We start from the raw sequence: 19837 nt of genomic DNA, 5'->3' as shown, positions 1-19837 counted from the left end.
TAGAAGTGATCTTAAAAGTGGCCATTATTTTGCTTGTTCAGTCCCCTGCTTCTGCCAGTGGCGTAACTAATCATGCCTTAACTATTTCGGCTTCTTTAATTCTTTACATCACAGATCTGAAGATACAAAATATAGCAGTTAGACTTTTACAAATCCATAGACTCTCATTCCTTTCGTGGCCTGGATGCCTACCAGATATTTTGCCTTGGAAAGCCCTAACTCTCTCGAAGCACTTATTGGCATTCTTTTGTAAATCCTTTCCGTGTGTCGGGAAACCTTCTTTCTTATTACCAGAATCGACTGGTCTCGGCTCATACTAATTTTTAAATCACAGATTATCCAGTCTTTTGCCACTGAGGTATGTGGCCATTTGAGACTACTGACAGACCCCCCTATATCAGCTTTGTTGGTTTAAGTATGTCCAACTGCTGAATTGGCAATGGCAGAAAGAACATTTTCCTTTGCCTCAAGACAAGAAACTCTGAGGGTTAAGGTGCTGAGCTAGCAGTCTAGCAGAGAGCTCTACCACAATTAGCCAAACTTGGAGCCAAACCATCGGACTGGACATATAATGGATACCATACACTACAGCTACTTCTAGCATACGAGTTACAAGGATTCCTGAGAAGCTGAGGTTAATGAATGAGATTTATCAGGAGTGAGGTATCAAAGGGATATTATTCTCTGGAGGGCCAATCGGTGCTTAGTATCTAGAAAGTATACCTTGGCACAGTGTTATCTGATTTCTTGAATTTATTCTCTGAAGTAGCACCTGAACACTGGCTCATCTGTCTCAAATCAAAAACAGAGCCTAGAAGAAACGCAAAGGCAAACTTAGACACTCTCCATATCACTGCTGTACTATGAAATGCGACCAAACCTTTCACCATCACCAAATACCAGAGATACTAACATTTCCTGTTTTGCAAACTTTAGTTGGACGGCTGATAAGAAAAGACAGGTAGTGAACCAGAAGTACACACATAAGAACTTTGATTTGCGCACAACAGACGCGGTGGTCAGGCAAATAGCCTCATCTCGTGTGAGGGAATCAGTGGTACAGAAGGGACAAAAGACGTGAAGTTACTGAGTCGTGACTATAATATAATATAACCTAGGGAGGTTTTTGTCTTTTTCATTAAAATGCTAGAGTGATATACTTAAAAGGAGAAACTCTGGTGACTGCCTTGATATTTTAAAGATAAAAATCAAAATAAGCCTTGGCTCCCCAGTTCTAGGCAATAAAAGAATTTCAGATTTTGGAAAGATAAGAAACTAGGGGTAAAAAATCCTAGAATCAGAGATAGACAACTTTTAAAATGAGGTACGCTGAGGTGCTTGGAGTGGGAGGAGAGGCTGTGCCGAGTGACTGCTGATTCTAGGCTAGAAGCATGGTGGGAAGCGCTGGGAACAGACTTGTAAAATGGGAAAGGCTCAACTCCCACCCCTAGCATTTGAGTCTCACTGCTGTGGGCGTCAGCATGGAAATGGAGCTACTGGGCTATAAAGCAAAGCAAATGGTTGTGCGTCACCTCTCGTCCATGGGCTGTAAGATTGTAGAGGCTGGGTTTACAATTTAACTAGCCCTGGGAGTTATTTTTTTGTAACAGGAACGATTAACCGGGCACACTACTCAATCCCAAAGACAGTACTCAGGACTGAGGCGTGGGAAAGGGAGAATGGAGGGGGAACAACAGCACGTGGGTAAAACTGTAGAAAACGAAACAGTAGTCGGAATGATGATGGTGGCTCTGTAACTCCACCAGGTGTCCCTAGAGTGTGATATTTTCTACTGCAGTAAAGGTGGTAGGAAATTGAGACAGGCACCTTTTCAATTGTATACAAGCACCTTTGGTGTCACCAGGCCTTGTCCACACCCCTGGGTCTCAGGAAGGTTCTGCATTTTATTTAGAATTCTAAGGAGCCTCAAGAGAGTCACAGCTGCCTATCCTGTTCCAATGCCTTGAATATACCTGAAAGTACCCCAAGCCTAAATTCACGATCACGGGGACAACACTGGCCTGTTATATATATGTACTTAACACTGGGAGGAGGCATGAGTGCCCAGTCATTTTAGTACTGGTGGTTGTTATGAAGGAATGCATGAGAACGCAGATACAGTTCGGGATCTTCCCTGGTTTACCAGTATGCAGTCTAGACTTGGTTCCCTTTACTATTCTTACATATTCCAGAAGCCAAAAGCACCATCACTCATGGAGGTGGCATCTGGGTAAGAGTTGGGACCTCACAAAAATGTGAAAGTCCTGGTCATTGACTTTGCTTAGAACTTTACTAATCATTCGTTTCACGGAAGATGGAGAAATCATTCCTTGCTACTAACAAATTCGTGGCAAAGTCCTTGTCTACTAGCTAACAAAGGCCATCTGGAAAATTACCCTTTTTGCAGACAAGGAGAAAATTCTATAACTTATCTTTTGTGCACTTCAAAAGAGTACCAGGAACAAGCAAGCTATAAAAGTCAACCTCTCTACATTCATTTAGAGGAGATTAACCAAAGCAGCATTGTCTTATAATCAGGTATTAAAATTAACATACACATACACACACATAAACTAATAATGCTAAATATTGTAACAAGAACAAGATAACATTTGAACTGAATTCACAGTCTGGAAAATACCATTCCTATTTTCCTTCTGGCTTTCCTTTCTGTGGTTGGAAAAGCAAAGTCCCTGGTTTACACTTCATCTTCCACCAATGACAGAGTCCAAAAAAGTGACTTTTTCATGAGCTTCCTGCAGGCTATAGGTCAGGACGGTTGGAATTTTTCTTGCATAGTTTTCAGTGATTGCATATTGGCTAATACTTATGTTGTAAATTAAAAAAATCTTTAGAAAAAGAAAGAAAAAGAATTAAACCATAGCAATCTTGTTTACTCTTTCATGAAATCTTCCTAATGCAATATCACAGAAGCCTAACTGAATTTTCTCCTAAAGAGAAGATTAATTTCCAGAGATTATGTAGTGCAACTGGTTAACTTGTAGGAAAGAGACAACACACAAATATAACTTCACCATCCAAATGTGGGAAATGTTTTTTGGGTACCCAGTTAATAAAATATATCCATGGTCTGCAATGTCCTTCCTGTTTTATATCCAGTACAACCCTGTGATTCTAGTTGAAGAGAATGGAATCAGGATCTTGGTTCGCCATCTGTGCTATATGCTTTAGCACATCCTTTTTGGTAATGATTCCAAGCAATCGCCTAAAAGATAAAACAAGACAAAAATTAATCTGTAGTTAAAATAACATTCTCGAAGGTGACACTTTTTGTGGTCCTTTTCATCTTTGTCTTTGAATACTATCTGTACTTACAGAACGATGACAGGACTAGATTACATGTACCAGGTAAATGGGACAATGCATGGGTCCCGAAGCATGCTCTAAGCACTTCTTCCTCTAGGTCTTAAATCCTGCTATTTCCTGTGGTTTAAATATTCTTCGCTCTATATACAAATCTTACCTTTTGCAACCCAGTTCAAATGTCCCTCTTCCAGAACACCTTCCCCGATCCTACGAGCCAGTAATAACTGTGCCCTCCTCCTGGGAACAGCATGTTCTGTGCACACCTCTTCCGTAGCATTTGTCCAATTTGCTGTGTTCTCAGCTTCCCTATAAACACTGTATGCTCCTTGAGGGCAGAGAAGGGTCTCATTGCTTTTTGCCTCTCCCCAGAATCTAGTGGAATGCCTTCTTACATGAAGTACAGATTCAGTAAAGGTTGAATGGATCAGTTAGGAAAAGTCCCCTTACTGATCTCAATCCTGCAAGACATCTGCTACGCTATTCAGAAACTGTAGAGGGCGAAATTCTTATATAATCATTAGATTAACATACCAGGGTCAAAAACAACAACAAAAAAACCAAAAACACGCACCCTTCTCCTCAGCCTCCTTTCTTTTCCAATAAAAATAGCATGACTTCCTTTACTGGATAAGAAATATCCCAGAAAGAAAGAGCCTTAGCCTTGGAAGTCAGAAGACTTGTGTTTAGGGAGTTCCCTGGTGGCCTAATGGTTAGGATTCCGGGCTTCCATTGCGTGTCCTGGGTTCAATCCCTGGTCCGGGAACTGAGATCCCGCAAACTGTGTGGCGAGACCAAAATAAATAAATAAATAAAGGCTACCACTACTAGACAGTAACTGGGAGTCCTTGTGCAAATCTTTAAACCTCACTGGAACTTGGTTTTCTCACCCTCAAATAATAACAACAAAGGTATCGTAAGCACCAAATACTATACATATACTACCTAATACCATTATAATTTCAGTGCTGCCTGTTCATGAGGACATAGTTGTTTCCTTTGTGGGGGAGGAACTGAGTTATTTATAATGTGCAACCAGCAGTTCGCATCTCTCAAACCCACTATCTTCCCCAAACTCCGTTTCTATTAATTATGACAAAAAAAGAAACATATTCATCTTCATCTCAGAGCTTCAAAAAGGTCTATAAATGCTACAAATATTCATGTGAGTTGGGTTCTTCTTTCTTTATCTCTCTACATTCTCTTTTCCTCCCAAATCCAATTTGCCTTCACCAAAGAGCTCTCACCCATTGTGTGTAACCAGGCACTGCCGCAGTCCCAGCTTGCGGAAGATATCTACCACGATCTCCATGGGTGTAAGGTCAGTCACAGTGAAGGGGCTGAGATCCAGGATGTTCCGAAGCTTGAGGGTAGGTGGGGTGTATGGTGGCACTGGAGGAGAATGCTCGGTGAAATAAATGACAGAAGTGCTCACAACTCCATCCTGTTTTTTTCGAGCATTTTCTATTTGAAAAGTAGAAAACAAAAGGTTGAAAAAGGAAGGACTACTTCTAAACTTCTGGCCCCTAACCAGTCCCCTCTCCACTCTGTCCTTCCCCTTTTCACGCATGCACGCATGCTTAGTGATTGATTGACTGTATAGTTGATTTACAATGTTGTGTTAGTTTCAGGTGTACAGCAAAGTGATTCAGTTTTATATATATGTATATATACATATAATTATATATATATATATCGATATATATAAACATTCTTTTTCAGATTCTTTCCCATTACAGGTTATTACAAGATACTGAATATACTTCCCTGTGCCATACAGTAGCCTTGTTGTTTATCTATTTTATATATAGTAGTGTGTACCTGTTAATCCCAAACTCCTAATTTATCCCTCCCTTCCCCTCATGCATATTTATTTATTTCCATAGTGGATTCCCTTATCCCATTTCTGAAATCCTTACCAATTGAAATAATGAGGTCTCTTCGGAGGACAAAACCCACAAGTCTTTGGGACTCCCGGGACACCACAACTGGGAAGCCACTGTAAGTGGTTTCACTGATTATGGTCTCTACGTCTTCCACGGTCATACTGTCCTGAGTAAGGACAGTCAACAAAGGATCATTTCTCCGGGGTTTCATCACATCCATTGCCAGGGTCTTGTGAGCAAACTCTTCTTTGGCTTCAAGAAAGGGGTATCCATTGAGACGGATGTGGGCATCATAGATGCCCTCCCGCCCAAGAGCATCTGCCACCCACTTGCTTGTCATGGCTGCGGCCATCAGAGGCACAATGTATTCCAAGCCACCAGTTAGTTCAAACATTATGACAACAAGAGAAACAGTCATCCGAGTCACCCCGCCTGCAAAAAACAGACACAGGTTACTTACTGAAGGGAGCAAAAGTATAGGATTCATTACAGTTATGGGCCTGTCACAGGCCCCATCCAGAAAAAGCTACTTACCAGAAACATCACTAAAAGGAGGCCTCACCTATAGACCCCTGCAACTGCATTCAAGCAAGTTTACAGTGAACATGAGTCAGACTTCTAAAAATAATCTCTACAAAAGTACAAGATACCTCCTTCATTCTTCTTCTTTTTTTCATTTGTCTGTTGCTCCCCACCCCCCAATTATATAAGTAATTGCATAAGATCTCTATGATTTGTGTAACACTACAGATACGAGAGGTTCTCTGGGATGTGCAGGCCCACTGTGGAAAGATCAGAAAATACATATATTTTTAAAGTATATAAAAGAAAGCCATTATCCATAAGCTCACTGTCTAGAAATATGCTGAGTAAAAATTTCAAATGACTTTTTTCAAAAACGTATGTTTTTATACAGATGAACTCATATTATACGTTTAAATTCCCCACCATGCTTTTTCTCCTAACTTTATATTAGGAATACTTTGTATATTAGTACAAATGTATTTAAAGATATTAAACGTATTAGCATCACATTCAGTGGCTGTATGGTATGGCATTATATGGACGTACTATACCATAATTTATTTAACCAGTCCCTTATTGTGCTTTTAGGTTGATTCCAGTTATTTGCTATTACACATAATACCATGATGCACATTCTTGTGCAGATCATCTTTGCCCAAATTTCTGATTATTTCCTCAATATGACGGAATTTGAGAGAAGAATTACTCTCAAAGGGGAGGAATGGAGATATACGGTAAAGAATGCTTTCTTAAAGCACTTGAAAATGGCAAGCCCAACAAGAAACGGAGAGTCATCTTTTAAAAAATCTACAGTCGGGCTTCCCTGGTGGCGCAGTGGTTGAGAGTCCGCCTGCCGATGCAGGGGACACGGGTTCGTGCCCCGGTCCGGGAAGATCCCACGTGCCGCGGAGCGGCTGGGCCCGTGAGCCATGGCCGCTGGGCCTGCACGTCCGGAGCCTGTGCTCTGCAACGGGAGAGGCCACAACGGTGAGAGGCCCGCATACCGCAAAAAAAAAAAAAAAAAAAAAAATCTACAGTCAATTGTGTTTAATATCACTTGTCTTTATAATGCCACCTGGGTAGCAAACTCTTTGGAATCAATGCAAACAGTACTCACCCAAGCAGGCTGCAGCCCCAACCATCGCATAAAGGCCAGGGGTGATACAATCCGCTCCTTGACTGCACCAGCTATTGAAGATGGCCCAGTCATGGTGGTAATAAGCCAGCTGTTCCATCCCTACTCCCAAAAGCCGACCCGCTATAGCACCAACAGCCATGCTAGGGATAAAGAGGCCAGAAGGGATCTGCAAAGAGAAAGCAAAAGATGGTCAGTGAGAAGTGACGTGATCGTCCGGCACATGGTAAGGGCTAGAGGACTGACCCTCTGCGAAGCGAACAGGCCAATGACAATTTAACTATGCACTACGCTAGCAAGTGGCCGCAAAGATTTGTGTAACACTACAGGGACTAGAGGTTCTCTGGAACGTGCAGGCAAGGACGACTGCAAAGACGCTTACCCTGATTCGGGGTCCATCAGGCAAGAGCCTGAACTCTCCAGACCAACACAGAACTGGAGGCAGAAATTAAGCCTTTCCCAAAGAAAAAGGAAAATAGATGGAGTTTCTCATATATGCAGACATTTTCCCCAATTTTGAATTCTAATCAACAACAATTACCCTTTATTGACTATCTACAATGTTCAATGCTGGATGCTCTATGGACCAGATTTCATGGGTTCTTTACAACCACCCCAGGAGGCAGGTGTTATAATTCCCAACTCGCAAAGGACCTAAGGTGTAGAGAGGTTAAGGAACTCACCCAAGGCCAAGATTTAGTAAACGCTGGTACTGCGGTTTAAATGCAATGCTTGTAACCACTCTCATGTATTGAATCTTGACCCATTACTCACACAAAAAGGATGGCACATGAGGTTTCAGTTTATTTTAACAGTATAAAGAAAGAATAAATGATTAAGTTTTCTTAATGAGATAGTGACTATGGTTGCATGACTGTCCCAAAAAGGAACCCCCATCTGTCTCCCCACTCTTTTTTTTTTAACACCTTTATTGGAGTATAATTGCTTTACAATGGTGTGTTAGTTTCTGCTTTATAACAAAGTGAATCAGTTATACATATACATATGTTCCCATATCTCTTCCCTCTTGCGTCTCCCTCCCTCCCACCCTCCCTATCCCACCCCTCTAGGTGGTCAAAAAGCACCGAGCTGATCTCCCAGTGCTATGCGGCTGCTTCCCACTAGCTATCTATTTTACGTTTGGTAGTGTATATATGTCCATGCCACTGGAAGCAACCTAAGTGTCCATCATCGGATGAATGGATAAAGAAGATGTGGCACATATATACAATGGAATCTTACTCAGCCATAAAAAGAAACGAAATTGAGTTATTTGTAGTGAGGTGAATGGACCTAGAGTCTGTCATACAGAGTAAGTAAGTCAGAAAGAGAAAAACAAATACCGTATGCTAACACATATATATGGAATCTAAGAAAAAAAAAAAGGTCATGAAGAACCTAGGGGTAAGACGGGAATAAAGACACAGACCTACTAGAGAATGGACTTGAGGATATGGGGAGGGGGAAGGGTAAGCTGTCCCCACTCTTTTTTTGACTCCTAGGATACAATAGTGCATTCTCAATTTTCTGTGCTAGGAGAGGGAAAATGATGACAGAGATAATCCAAACAGCAGATTATTTTAAAATAGCTTGTATTCAATTCTGGAATATATTTGAATCAGGGTGGGTCTGATGGTCTGCAAATTCACTTTAGATGAAAGAATGAAGCCACGAGGTAAAAAGTAACTCAAGAAGCACTGCAAATCTGTCCAGGGTGTTGAGGAGGATGCAAATCAATTCAGAGATTACAGTACTGCCTAAACCGACTTGCTGGCTCTTATTTTCTGGTTTGAATCTCCATTTCCCTAGAGAAGAGGAAATACCTTGGTAGCTGAGTGCTGAAAAAAGAAACAAACAAATGAAAACCAAGGAAGAGGAGGAAAATACTTTACAAATTTTCCTTCCTGGTTTCTTCTGACACACGGAAATGATAATGGGTACTGAAAATAAAAGATGCTGGCCTAATACCAGCTGTTGATAATCTAAATACTAATTTAGGATCACCTGTGAAGTTCTTGATAATGGACACTGATAACTGTAAAAAATACATTTAGCTACCTATTGGGTTGAGCCATATGAAATTGCTATTTTAGTGGTCAAAATGGTCGGCAACTTCTTTTGGTTCAACCTACTATCTTGCTTTATTCGTAACTCTAAAGCCACTTTATAAGGACCAAAAATGTGTTGGTCAGATATTGTTTTGATATAAAATGCACTGGAATAAATACCTCAGCATCCTTTTTGAGAGGCAAAATATGTTTTCCACAGAAGAGGAGAAAATGTTTCTACTTGAAATCTCATCACTGAGGTTTGCATTTGGCCTAAAACTGGGCTTGCACAGTTTTAGATAGAGGTACAATCATCTAAGAAGTTATGAGAACACATGGGGGTAAAAAGGGATTTGGGTCTTTGAAGTTGGATGCGCCATACGAACTATGAGAATCGTGCAATATCTTGGCTTTGCCCTCCAAACTTACAGCCACACAAATTCCACCAAGGACCAAAAGAATCTCCTCACCTTCATGCCAAAAGTGAATATAGTGATGACAATTTTCAGTATGAGTGTCAAGGCCAGCTGCCACATTGCGCTGTAGACTCCCACACCAGCTGGTCTGTCGGGCAGCTCACCCGCCTTGCTTGTGTTGAAACGGTTCTCATAATCACAGAGCTTAGAGGAGTCCAGAAGGCCACAGTCATTGAACAGCTCAGAAATGAGCTCACTTGTGCTCATACGGGTGTACTCATTGGGGAAAGCCAGGATGGCAGTGATGGCCGTCATGACGAGTACCTCTATGACAGGATACTTGCCCAACTGGGTGGTCTTACGCTTCCGACACCAGGCAATATTGGTGCGGATAAACAAAGCTCCCCACAGACCACCAAATATGCCCAACAGAATGAAGGGCACGAGCTCAAAGAGATGCCATGGGGTGTGAAACTCCACATAAAATAGAACCAGGCGGCTGTTCCCAAACGGATTGATGGAGCGTAGAGTGAATGCTGCCACTAAAGCAGCAAAAAACGAACGCCACAGTGTTTTGAGGGGAAAGTAGTAGCTGACCTATAAGAGAGAAAATGAGAAAGTAAGCTCAGTCAACGTGCATAAACTGGGGTGAAAACTGGTGCTGCAGGAATTAGAGTTGAGGATGAAAATGGCCTGGAGACCTCCAGCCCCGTGGCAAAGCACTGGAGTTGGGCAGAGCACTTTGGGACTGCAATGTACACAGACAATGGCCAGAATTCCTGGCACAAAATCATGTGCGTGGCTCTACAGACAGATAAAAGTATTACCTCTTCCAGGCTGAATAATACTCCGCCAATAGGTGCCCCAAAGGCTACAGATACACCGGCTGCAGCTGCAGCTGACAAGACCTATGATGCAAAACCCAAAATTAGTGAATAGATCAAGGCCACTTTCCTACCTTCAATCACATTTTAAAAAGGAATGTTAGTGGTTACTAAATAAAAAAACAATTTTATATGCTCCATATCCAGTTTATCAAAAATGAAGTTCAATGTATATTTACTTTGAGAGCAAACACTGTATGCTGAATTTTGAACACATGGTTCACATGCTGGTACATGTAGAGGGCCTTCCTTCATAATTAATTTAGGCATGTACTTGATCCCAAATTATGCCCCCATCCCCAACACTCCCAATTCCGTAACTGATTTTGAGTCTGCAGACCTATTTATCACCTAAATGAAATACTTCCAGTGATGTATTTACATAGCACTTTCTTTATAAAGGAAAGCTTTTAAAATGAGATTTTAAAGGTTCTAATGATACAAAACTGAAGTAACGATTGGCTCACAGCTAGTCAGAAGTTGAAAATATTCAGACAATAAGTATTTAGAGTTTCCTGTATTATGTGTCCTACTCCATGCCTAGTGACCTATGGAAACAGAAGTAGGGGGGCGACTAGAGGCAAAATTGGCGATAGATTTTGAAAGGAAGAGAAGACCTAAATGTGTTTAGGTGTAGCAAGGAAAAGGGTGAGGAGGGAGGGGAAGAGGAAGAAGCTGTGAGAGAGAAATTAAAAGGGACAAGGAGATGGGGAAAGAGAGCAAGTGATATTTCGAGAGCACCATCTTTGTATGTCATAGGCATTGGCATGTGTATGTAAAAGGTGCATGACAAACACACCAGAATTAATAGAAGGATAAAGTCCTTTCATTGGATTCTGGTTGCTGTGGGGTGGTATATAATTTGTGGTAGTGAGGAACTATTTTTAAAAGGAAGTTGAATAAAATTAAGAGTTTTTGAAGAAAAAATGGTTCTTGGCAAAAATAAATAGGCAGGTTTCTCTGGGAGTGCAGGATGGCCAAAGAAAATGAAGGGGGTGGGGGGGGAAGAGTGATCTCTGGTGCTAGCTGGGGAGGACTTTGAAATTCAAGGCTAGAATGACTTTCATCTGAGAAGGATGAGGACATTTAACATGGAACTTGAGAAAGGGGATTTCAGTGACTTTGTTTAGGTTGAATTATGAGGGAGAAGAAAGAATCGAAGTGGCCTATTTGCCTTAGTATTATGTTGTAGAGTAGGGTCTATCTACACCCTACCTTCTCAAATCTCTATTTTACTCTCAACCATCTGGCCACTTTGACAAGGCCCTGGGACATAAAAGGGTTACTGCTGATGGTGAGAACAACAGGAAAAAATAACTGCGAAGTCTGAATAAGCAATAGGAAGTGAATGACATTCAAATATTCATGAGTTTAGTTAGAAATATATATGACATCTGTACAGAGAACCAGCCAAATCAAACTCCTCTCTTATTTTATAAAGAACTATTTGAACAAAAATGCCAATTTTTATGGAATGGAAGTAACCAGCAATCTACAGTTTCAAAGTTACCTCTACCTATGCAAAACCAGCAACAATCAACACTTTACTCTTGACAGTTAAAATGGTTTTTTTTTCATGTCTTTAGCTTCTGTTATACATTATTCCTGTCTAACAACCTCACTAATTTAATACTGCCTTTATGTCCCTCTACATTTGACAGATAGGTAAACAACCTACTCAGATTTCCCCCTCTCTCTCCTGCTAGCCTACCTCTCCTGCCAGGAACATTCCCCCTTGAACTATCAAAATGTATTCCATATTTGAAATTTCAACATGTTTGAGTTTCCTTCCGAGTGTTACGGTGAATTTTGTTTTGTTTTGTTTTGTTTTCAGAACAAATCATTAGGTTCCAATTTTGTGAAAAATCCTTTCCAATGAAATGACCTTGGTCTCGACCCATTCCATATGTGATTTCTTTGTAATTCAAGGAAAATAGAGCAAGAACCATTTTCTTAAATCCTTAATTATAGCAGGACAAAAGTAACCAATGACTTGGAACTTTTAAAAAAATGTTCTTCCTCCTCAAAATGACATACATTAACAACTGTATAAACACGAGAACAACTATAGAGATGCTGCAGCAGGGTTAATTTAGCGGGGTTGAGCCAGAAGACAAGGGAGAGAGAGATCCAATACAGAGAGAAACCAATGCAGCGTCCTGTTAGGTAGAAATAAAAGATGGAAAAGCTGGCATCTTAAACACATGCTGAATTTTATATTCTTTCACAGGGATAAAAAACTTTCTTTTAAAATAATCTTCCATTAGTTTTGTACTTATTTTGTAATAGAAATAGCACATGCTTGTATAGAACTATACATAATAAAAAGTTGACGTCCTTACTTCTCCCTCACTTTCCCCCTCACCAGAGGTAGACATTTTTTAACAGTTTGGGGTGAAACCACTTTCCAGTCATTTTCTTTCTAGGTGCATATATACATACTTTTCAAAAACATTAACTGATTTTTACTATACACATTATTCTGAGATTGGCTTCTAAAAGTTTAATGGTATTTTATAGCCATCATTCCATGTGAGTATACATAGCATTATCTCATTCTTTTTAACAGTTGCACAGTATTCTAGAGTATGGACAGAATATTGTTTATTTAATCAGTCCCCCATTGATGGACATTTTGATTGCTTCAGTTTTTCACGATGTTGACAGATGCTTCACTGTCCATCCCTATACATCTTTGTGCACACATGGTAGGATGTCTGTAGGATACATTTCTAGAAGTGGAACTTCTGGGTCAAAGGGCATTTGCATTAACACTGGTAGAATCTCCCAACTCTCATCCCTAAGGTTGTACCATTTATGCTCTCACCAAAAAAGAGACTATTAAGGCCGTTTGTTATTACCTCTCTGCGTTTGGCTTCATTCTTCCTGTATTTGTTGAAGCAGTGGCACAGGATGTTCCCACAGCAGCAAGCCACGTGCACTAGGGGGCCCTCTTTGCCCAAGCTCAGGCCAGATGACACTGCCAGCACCAGTGTTATGGTTTTGATAATCAGGGTCCACTTACCCAAATAGCCCCTAATAATGAAACCACTCAAGATAGTTTTTATCTGCAGGTCAAACACAGAGAGATTGAATACAGACTAAGTAAGGAAACAAGGCTAAGAAGCTATAAATCTGGTCCTCGTTATAGAAACTGCACCTTTTGAAAACAACTGATATATAAATGCTTGACCCACAGTGATCCCAGTTTGGGAGGGAGCCCAGCAGCCCAAGAAAGTGAGAAATGTTCTTTAAACTTTCATGTTCCTTTTTGGCCATGTGATAGCTGGGCAAGGTAGTATTGTAAGTATGAGAGTGCATTGTATGGAGAAGGGGCGGCAGAGGGAGGGTGTTTCCCTTACTTAATCCTTACAGGCTAGTATAGCCCTGACTCTCTACCAAGGAATCTGTAACAATGACTTGGTCAGGAAACAGAGAGGGGGCAAGGTCATCCAGGTAACCTAAAATCTCTGTGGTTTCAGTCACTGTCAAGCAATCTAAACCAAAAGTACTTAGAAATAGGGTTTTAGTCACCCTCCTTCTAGCCCAAATCATATTGCAGGAAATGTAGCAAAACAGTTTTATTTCTTCTGCTCTAACAAAGTTGACAATACCACTGTTTTTTCAGACCAGAAGCCTGGGATCTACCCTAGGAGCTTCTTGGTTAGGGAGTCGGGGAGGTCTTCAGGGGCCTGGTTCACCAGGAACCCGGAGGAGGCTAGGAATCAACTCCCTTTATTTATTTATTTTAAAAATATTTATTTTTTTTTTAATTTTTTAATTTATGGCTGTGTAGGGTCTTTGTTGCTGTGCTCAGGCTTTCTCTAGTTGCGGCGAGCAGGGGCTACTCTTTGTTGCGGTGCACAGGCTTTCTCTAGCTGCGGCGAGCAGGGGCTACTCTTTGTTGCGGTGCATAGGCTTCTCATTGTAGTGGCTTCTCTTGTTGCGGAGCATGGGCTCTAGGCGCGCGGGCTTCGGTAGTTGTGGCTCTCAGGCTCTAGAGCGCAGGCTCAGTAGTTGTGGCACACGGGCTTAGTTGCTCCGTGGCATGTGGGATCTTCCTGGACCAGGGATCAAACCCGTGTCCCCTGCATTGGCAGGCGGATTTTTAACCACTGCCCCACCAGGAAGTCCCTCAACTCCCTTTAATGTCCAGGTAGCCCAGCCTGGGAGGAGACTTAAGGGAAGATCTAGAGAGGCCCTAGATTGCCTCGTGATCTGATCCTGCTTGATATTCAACTGTGGTATATGCTGGAATACATATTAAATCGTTTTAACTAAAAAGGATTCATTATTGTTACCATTTATAAACCATTTTAGAGACTCACCTCAGGGATTCCGGAGCCACAGGCGTACGGTGCGAACACCTTGACAAGAGATACGGCAAGGAAGGCAAATAGGAGAGCCCAGAGGACATACATGAAGTAATTGACTATGTAAGCAAAGGCTCCCTGGAACAGGGGAAAAAGAAAGACGCTTGTTTTAGCCCAGACAGCCTCAGTGAGGCATGCATCTCTTCTGAGGAATGGGTTTTCAGGAGAGGAGGTCAGAAAGAAAAAAAAAAACAATATTAAATTGCTCAAGATGTTCCTTCCCAGACTGTCAGCAAAGCAACTGTCAGCCCACTTGCTACTGAAAATGAGAGGCTTTGTTACACCCAGAGGACACTGACAATGCCTTCTAAGGATGGACAAGAACGAAGAAGCAAATTCACTTTCTATATGAGTGCTTTGATAGATTTTGTAGTCAAATATATATGATACTATGTCAATTTCATTAAGAGTCTTAACAGCCCCTTTATTGGAATGGCTGAACCTTGACTACACATTTGAAGTGAAGACTGGCTCCAGAGTTCCATTAAATTCATCCTTGCCTACTACCTACCTTGGTGTCAAATTCTCATAGGTTAGAGTATCTAAAATTCTTTGGTGTTTTTCTTAAAATAAGCAATGACATTCTGTAGAGACCACCACATCTTTGAGAGAATTTTGCCACTGTCGTAGCAAAGGTGTAGTTGCTGAGTGGCAACAAGAAAATGCAGTAGAAAGTTTTGGGCTCTGACCATCAAACAAAATCAGTGAGATGCAAGATATCCCAAAGAATAAAACAGCAACAGCTATTTTTAAAAATGGGGAGAATATACTTATGAGACTATCCCCCTATTATAATGAAATCTGCCAGAAATCTAATTTTGACCACTAGCAAGCATTCACCAACATTAAAGGGCTCGCAAAATAGCTATGCCTTACAAAAAAAGATATTTTGAACACTGCCAGATGATGCTTGCTCATAGAAACATTTGAAGTTGAAACTCACTCAAATTACATGAAACACAAAACTCAAGGGACTTTCGACTTTTTAAAACCTAAAACACTATCAAAATAATTCATTGACCTAGACAAGGAGAACCAAAATGCTCAGGTTTTTTCTGAGTTATAATTTTGACACAGGTTTCCCATTATTTTAGTCCCTCAGAGGAACAAATAATTGCTCTCTTGGCCTTTAGAATGTAGCTAGGGAGGAAGAATACTCTAGAAGTAGGAGACAAAGAGGAAAAGGGAGGGAAAGGGGAAGTAGCTGAAACTGACTAGAGGCAGAGACCAGGAGGTCAAGTTCTTGGCAGGAGAACTCTTCTTAAAACCTAGAAGACTCTTTTCCCAGGCAAGAATTTCATTCATTAAAAGGAGGCCCAGAGAAAGTTGTCACTTGTGCAAATCTCCGGCTCCAGTTTGAAAGCTATGGTTGGAACACTTAAACACATGCACACAGCTCTCAAGGAGTAGCATGGGGGAGCCTTGTTGTGATGGAACAGTAGTTCTACATCTTGATTGTGGTAGTGGCTACACAAATCTACACATGTGCTAAAACTGTGGAGAACTACACACACACACACACACACAGACTCACCCTAAATCCGGAGCTTCTCAAACTTTTCAACCCAAGTACATACTCCTAATCTAGGAGAGAGGATAGGGGGTGGGGTACCCAGAGCAGAGCTGAAATAGATATTCTGTTTTATCTTAAACATAGGACTTTTGCATTCCTTTTTAATGATTGTTTACATTTAATTTTTGAAAAAAATTTTCTTCCAAATACTGATCAGGAAAAACTGATATTCTGGGAAAGCACATAGCATGTATCCTGAGGTTTCACATACCCTCTGGTACGCTGACCTAACCCCAGTCTGAGAAGCACAGACTTAAACCCTCTCACACATACAGTATGTAGCTAACCCAAGCCAATATGCACAGTCAGATATATGTACATAAACACTCTTATTTCTGACTTTATTATTTTCTTATCCTTCTCTTACCTTCACTGAATCTGTGGGGGTGTGTGCCATTTCAAATTGTTTGTGGACCAAAGTAGGTACGAAAATAAATTTTAAAAGTACAAACAAACATCCTAGTCTTGTCCCCCTCACTTTACCAACAGAGTAGATGAGGAGTGAGCTGAGATAGTACCTGTTTTAGTTGGTGGAAGCCAGAGTGGAATTGGGAGTTGAGAGTTGTTTTGTGTGCTTTCGTGTTTAGTAGGAGAGATCTAACATACAAACCAAATGGTAAGAGAAAGGTAAGGAACCAAAAAACAAAATTACTTTTACATCCAAAAAGATATGCTAAAAGACAATGACAGATGAACATTTTAATTTAATCTCAAAATGTATGGGCAATTTTATTCCTGGGTTTCTGTTATTTTGCTATGGAATGTATCATAATTTTTTTAATGTTCTAATGCAACGCTCAGGGAAAAATCGCTTGAACACATTTTTAACCCATTCCATCCTTTGTTAGAAATTATAGCTTACCTGTTGGCTGACTCTGACATTTCTACGGAAATAGCTAGAGAAAGATTCAGTCACACGGTGTACTAACAACTAAGAAGAAACATCAGGCTTGTTTAAAACAAGCAAAACATTTTAAGTTGTTGTGTAAGCATCAAAACACTCCACATGTCAGAAGAGATAGAAATAGGACTGCACTTAAACCACAGAGAAAGGCAGCTGGCACTGGTTCCCCTTTTCATGAAAAGGAAAATAAAGGAAGCTTCCACATTTGCCACAGGGACAGTATAAGAAATGAAGTAAATGTAAGAATAATTAAATCAGTGGTTCAGAAATCTTCACTACGTGTTACCTCATTCGTGCTGATGATAAGCTGGGACCAGCTATTCCACTCTGGGCATTTGTCTCTGTCTTCAAAGGTGACGTGCTGGGAGTTCCAGCAACAGTGTTCATGGTTAAACCAGATTCCCCCTGTGCATATACCTTCTTTTAAGTCTGTCATCCAGTGAGCAGAGATGTCTATCAAGCCAGCTAGGGAACCTGATTTGAGGGGAGGGAAGGAAAGGCCACAGTTGTCAGAGAAAATAAGGGAAAAGGAATCAAAATAATGGACAAGTATATACTTTCTCATTCCATCTGCAACCTCCTTCTGATTGTCTGTCTGCTTGCTTTTCACCTTTTATCTCTAATGGATTTTACCTGTTATTAAATGCCTGTTCAAGAGGGGAAAAAATAACAACAACAACATTGTCCGCATTAAACACTGTGTGTGCAGGATCTTTATTGTATATGGGAAACTTAGAGGAGAGCAAAGTGGTGGGGTGGGAGCAAGGGGCGAGTGGATTTGACTTTTAGCTGCTTCCCCTGGCAAAGACTCTGCTTTGACTTAAGAGTTGATGAATACTGATCCATAAAGACGGTCAAGTTTCTTAAAGTTTATTTTATTCTCACTTTATACATAAAACTGAGAAAATGTGAATTGCCCATGTTGAAGAATATTATATGATATTTATTTGAGATGGCTTGCCAAGGGCAGTTGAACACTATGAGGAAAAGGGCTCAGTCTCCATGCCGATTTGGCTCCAGCAGCGAGGGAATTTGAGTGGTGGCAGGAAGGCATTCTAGGCTAAGGGAACTGAAGTTATAAAAGCACAAACTGTGATGTACATGGAAGATTAGATGAAGCTGTAGGTAGGCTGAAGCCTCCTGAGCCTAGGATGTGAACATTCTGAAGTTTTCTTAGTGACAAGGAGCAAATAATATTTTATACAGAACGTTCCTCAAAGAAAATTATGAGAAAATGAATGGGGACTAATGCACTGCGGCTAATAGACTGATAGGGTTAAGATAGTTATAGTACTTTCAATTCTGCCCTTCTCATCATTTCTGCTGTCCAGATGAAGAAACGCTGGCATAAAGAAATTAAATGGTCTAGAATCGTGCTTTAGGGAAATAGCAAAGACATCATAAAATTCACAGCCCCTGAATTCCCAGACTGTTCCTGCATTCTGACACACTGCTTCTATTGTTGCTCTCCAATGCTTAAAAACAAAATACCCTGTGTGTATGAGGGAAAGAAAAATATTCACTGACCACCTAGTGACAAGACATACATTAAAAAGTTGAGGATATTACGCCTACGTTCCAACAGGCCATGTCATGTGTATGTTTTGGTAGGTGCTAAGAGTGTTAACACACTCTCTTAGTTATTTACATATTTGAATAACCTAGTCAAATCTAACAAATTATTTGACACCTACTCTTGGCCACTCCAGTTCCCGCTGTCTCTTCCTTCTAACTTGTATTGCACTTACTGCCTGGATTCAGAAAACTAACACGATGTTAAAGGGTTTGGCTAATTCTCTGGTTGTTTCACGTGTGCATGTCTTATTCTACCTAACACTGGTACCCTCCATCCTATCTTCCCGTCTACATCTCCTTCTCCTTCTTTTCCCAATTGGCTCTTTCCTCTCTGGTTACAAATATTAGCAGGTTTCCCCTACCCTAAAGAATGAAATGCTTCCCCTTGTCTATGCTACCATTTCAAGCTTCTGTCCCTTCTCTCCTTCCAGTGACTACCCAGTATCCCCAAAACTTCTACAATGGTTGCCTTCCCTTGAAATCTGGTTCCTGGGTACTCCCTGGTGATCCAGTGGTTAGGACTCGGCGCTTTCACTGCAGGGGCCTGGGTTCGATCCCTGGTAGGGGAACTAAGATTCTGTAAGCCGCGTAGCACAGCCAAGAAAAAAAAAAAAGAAATCTGGCTCCTAATATTTATCTGAGATGCTTTTTCAAGGTCACTGGTATCCTCCTAACTGCTAAACTACATAACCTTTTCTCAGCCCCCTTCCTTCTTGTCAGCTTCTGTGCAATACTCGACATTACAGACCACTCAGTCTATTATGAGCCAGCTCTAAATTGTCCAGACCACGTCTCTCTTCTGTGCGAGCCAGAAAAGGGACAGCATTAACACCCTAGACCATGGGTTGGCAAACTATGGCCCGAGGGTCAAATCTGCCTCTGTGTTTTTAAATAGAGTTTTTCTTGGTCACAGTCCAGCTCGTTTATTTTCCTACTTTCTATGGCTACATTCTTGCTATACAGACAATTTGGCCCACAAATCCTAAAATATTTACTATCTGGCCCTTTACAGAAAAGGCTTGCTGACCCCTGGCCCAGATAATCTTTGAAAACTCTGCTATGGGTGAACCATTTCTCATTTGCTGCGATCATTTTATACTCCATGGCTCATGAATTATCTCTAGGTAACAGCAGCATTGTGAACAACTGGGCACTGTGTTGAGTGCTGTATCGCTGTATTTCATTCAATTCTCG

The 19837-nt window shown here is 40.9% G+C and overlaps 1 protein-coding gene across 4 annotated transcripts in view; it reads right to left on the bottom strand.

Moving 5' to 3' along the window:
* Positions 1-11: 11 nt before the first annotated feature.
* CLCN5 (chloride voltage-gated channel 5) overlaps positions 12-19837 on the bottom strand; it is a 167535-nt gene continuing 147709 nt past the window's right edge. For 3 of the 4 annotated variants that reach the window (XM_029240074.1, XM_029240077.1, XM_029240076.1), the window contains 9 exons: positions 17355-17542; positions 14547-14669; positions 13080-13286; positions 10162-10242; positions 9389-9931; positions 6853-7039; positions 5244-5642; positions 4572-4788; positions 12-3226 (listed from right to left, as the gene is read on the bottom strand). In XM_029240074.1, the coding sequence (XP_029095907.1) occupies positions 3136-3226; positions 4572-4788; positions 5244-5642; positions 6853-7039; positions 9389-9931; positions 10162-10242; positions 13080-13286; positions 14547-14669; positions 17355-17542 (2036 nt within the window). In that variant the 3' untranslated portion in view covers positions 12-3135. The remainder of the gene's footprint in view (positions 3227-4571; positions 4789-5243; positions 5643-6852; positions 7040-9388; positions 9932-10161; positions 10243-13079; positions 13287-14546; positions 14670-17354; positions 17543-19837) is intronic. The other variant, XM_029240075.1, reaches the window with a different exon arrangement.

This window comes from Monodon monoceros, unplaced genomic scaffold (assembly GCF_005190385.1).
Source record: "Monodon monoceros isolate NGI ecotype Baffin Bay Population unplaced genomic scaffold, NGI_Narwhal_1 Super_Scaffold_22, whole genome shotgun sequence".
NCBI lineage: Eukaryota > Metazoa > Chordata > Mammalia > Artiodactyla > Monodontidae > Monodon > Monodon monoceros.
Note: the sequence above shows the minus strand (reverse complement) of the source record. Positions and strands in the feature narration are given on the sequence as shown.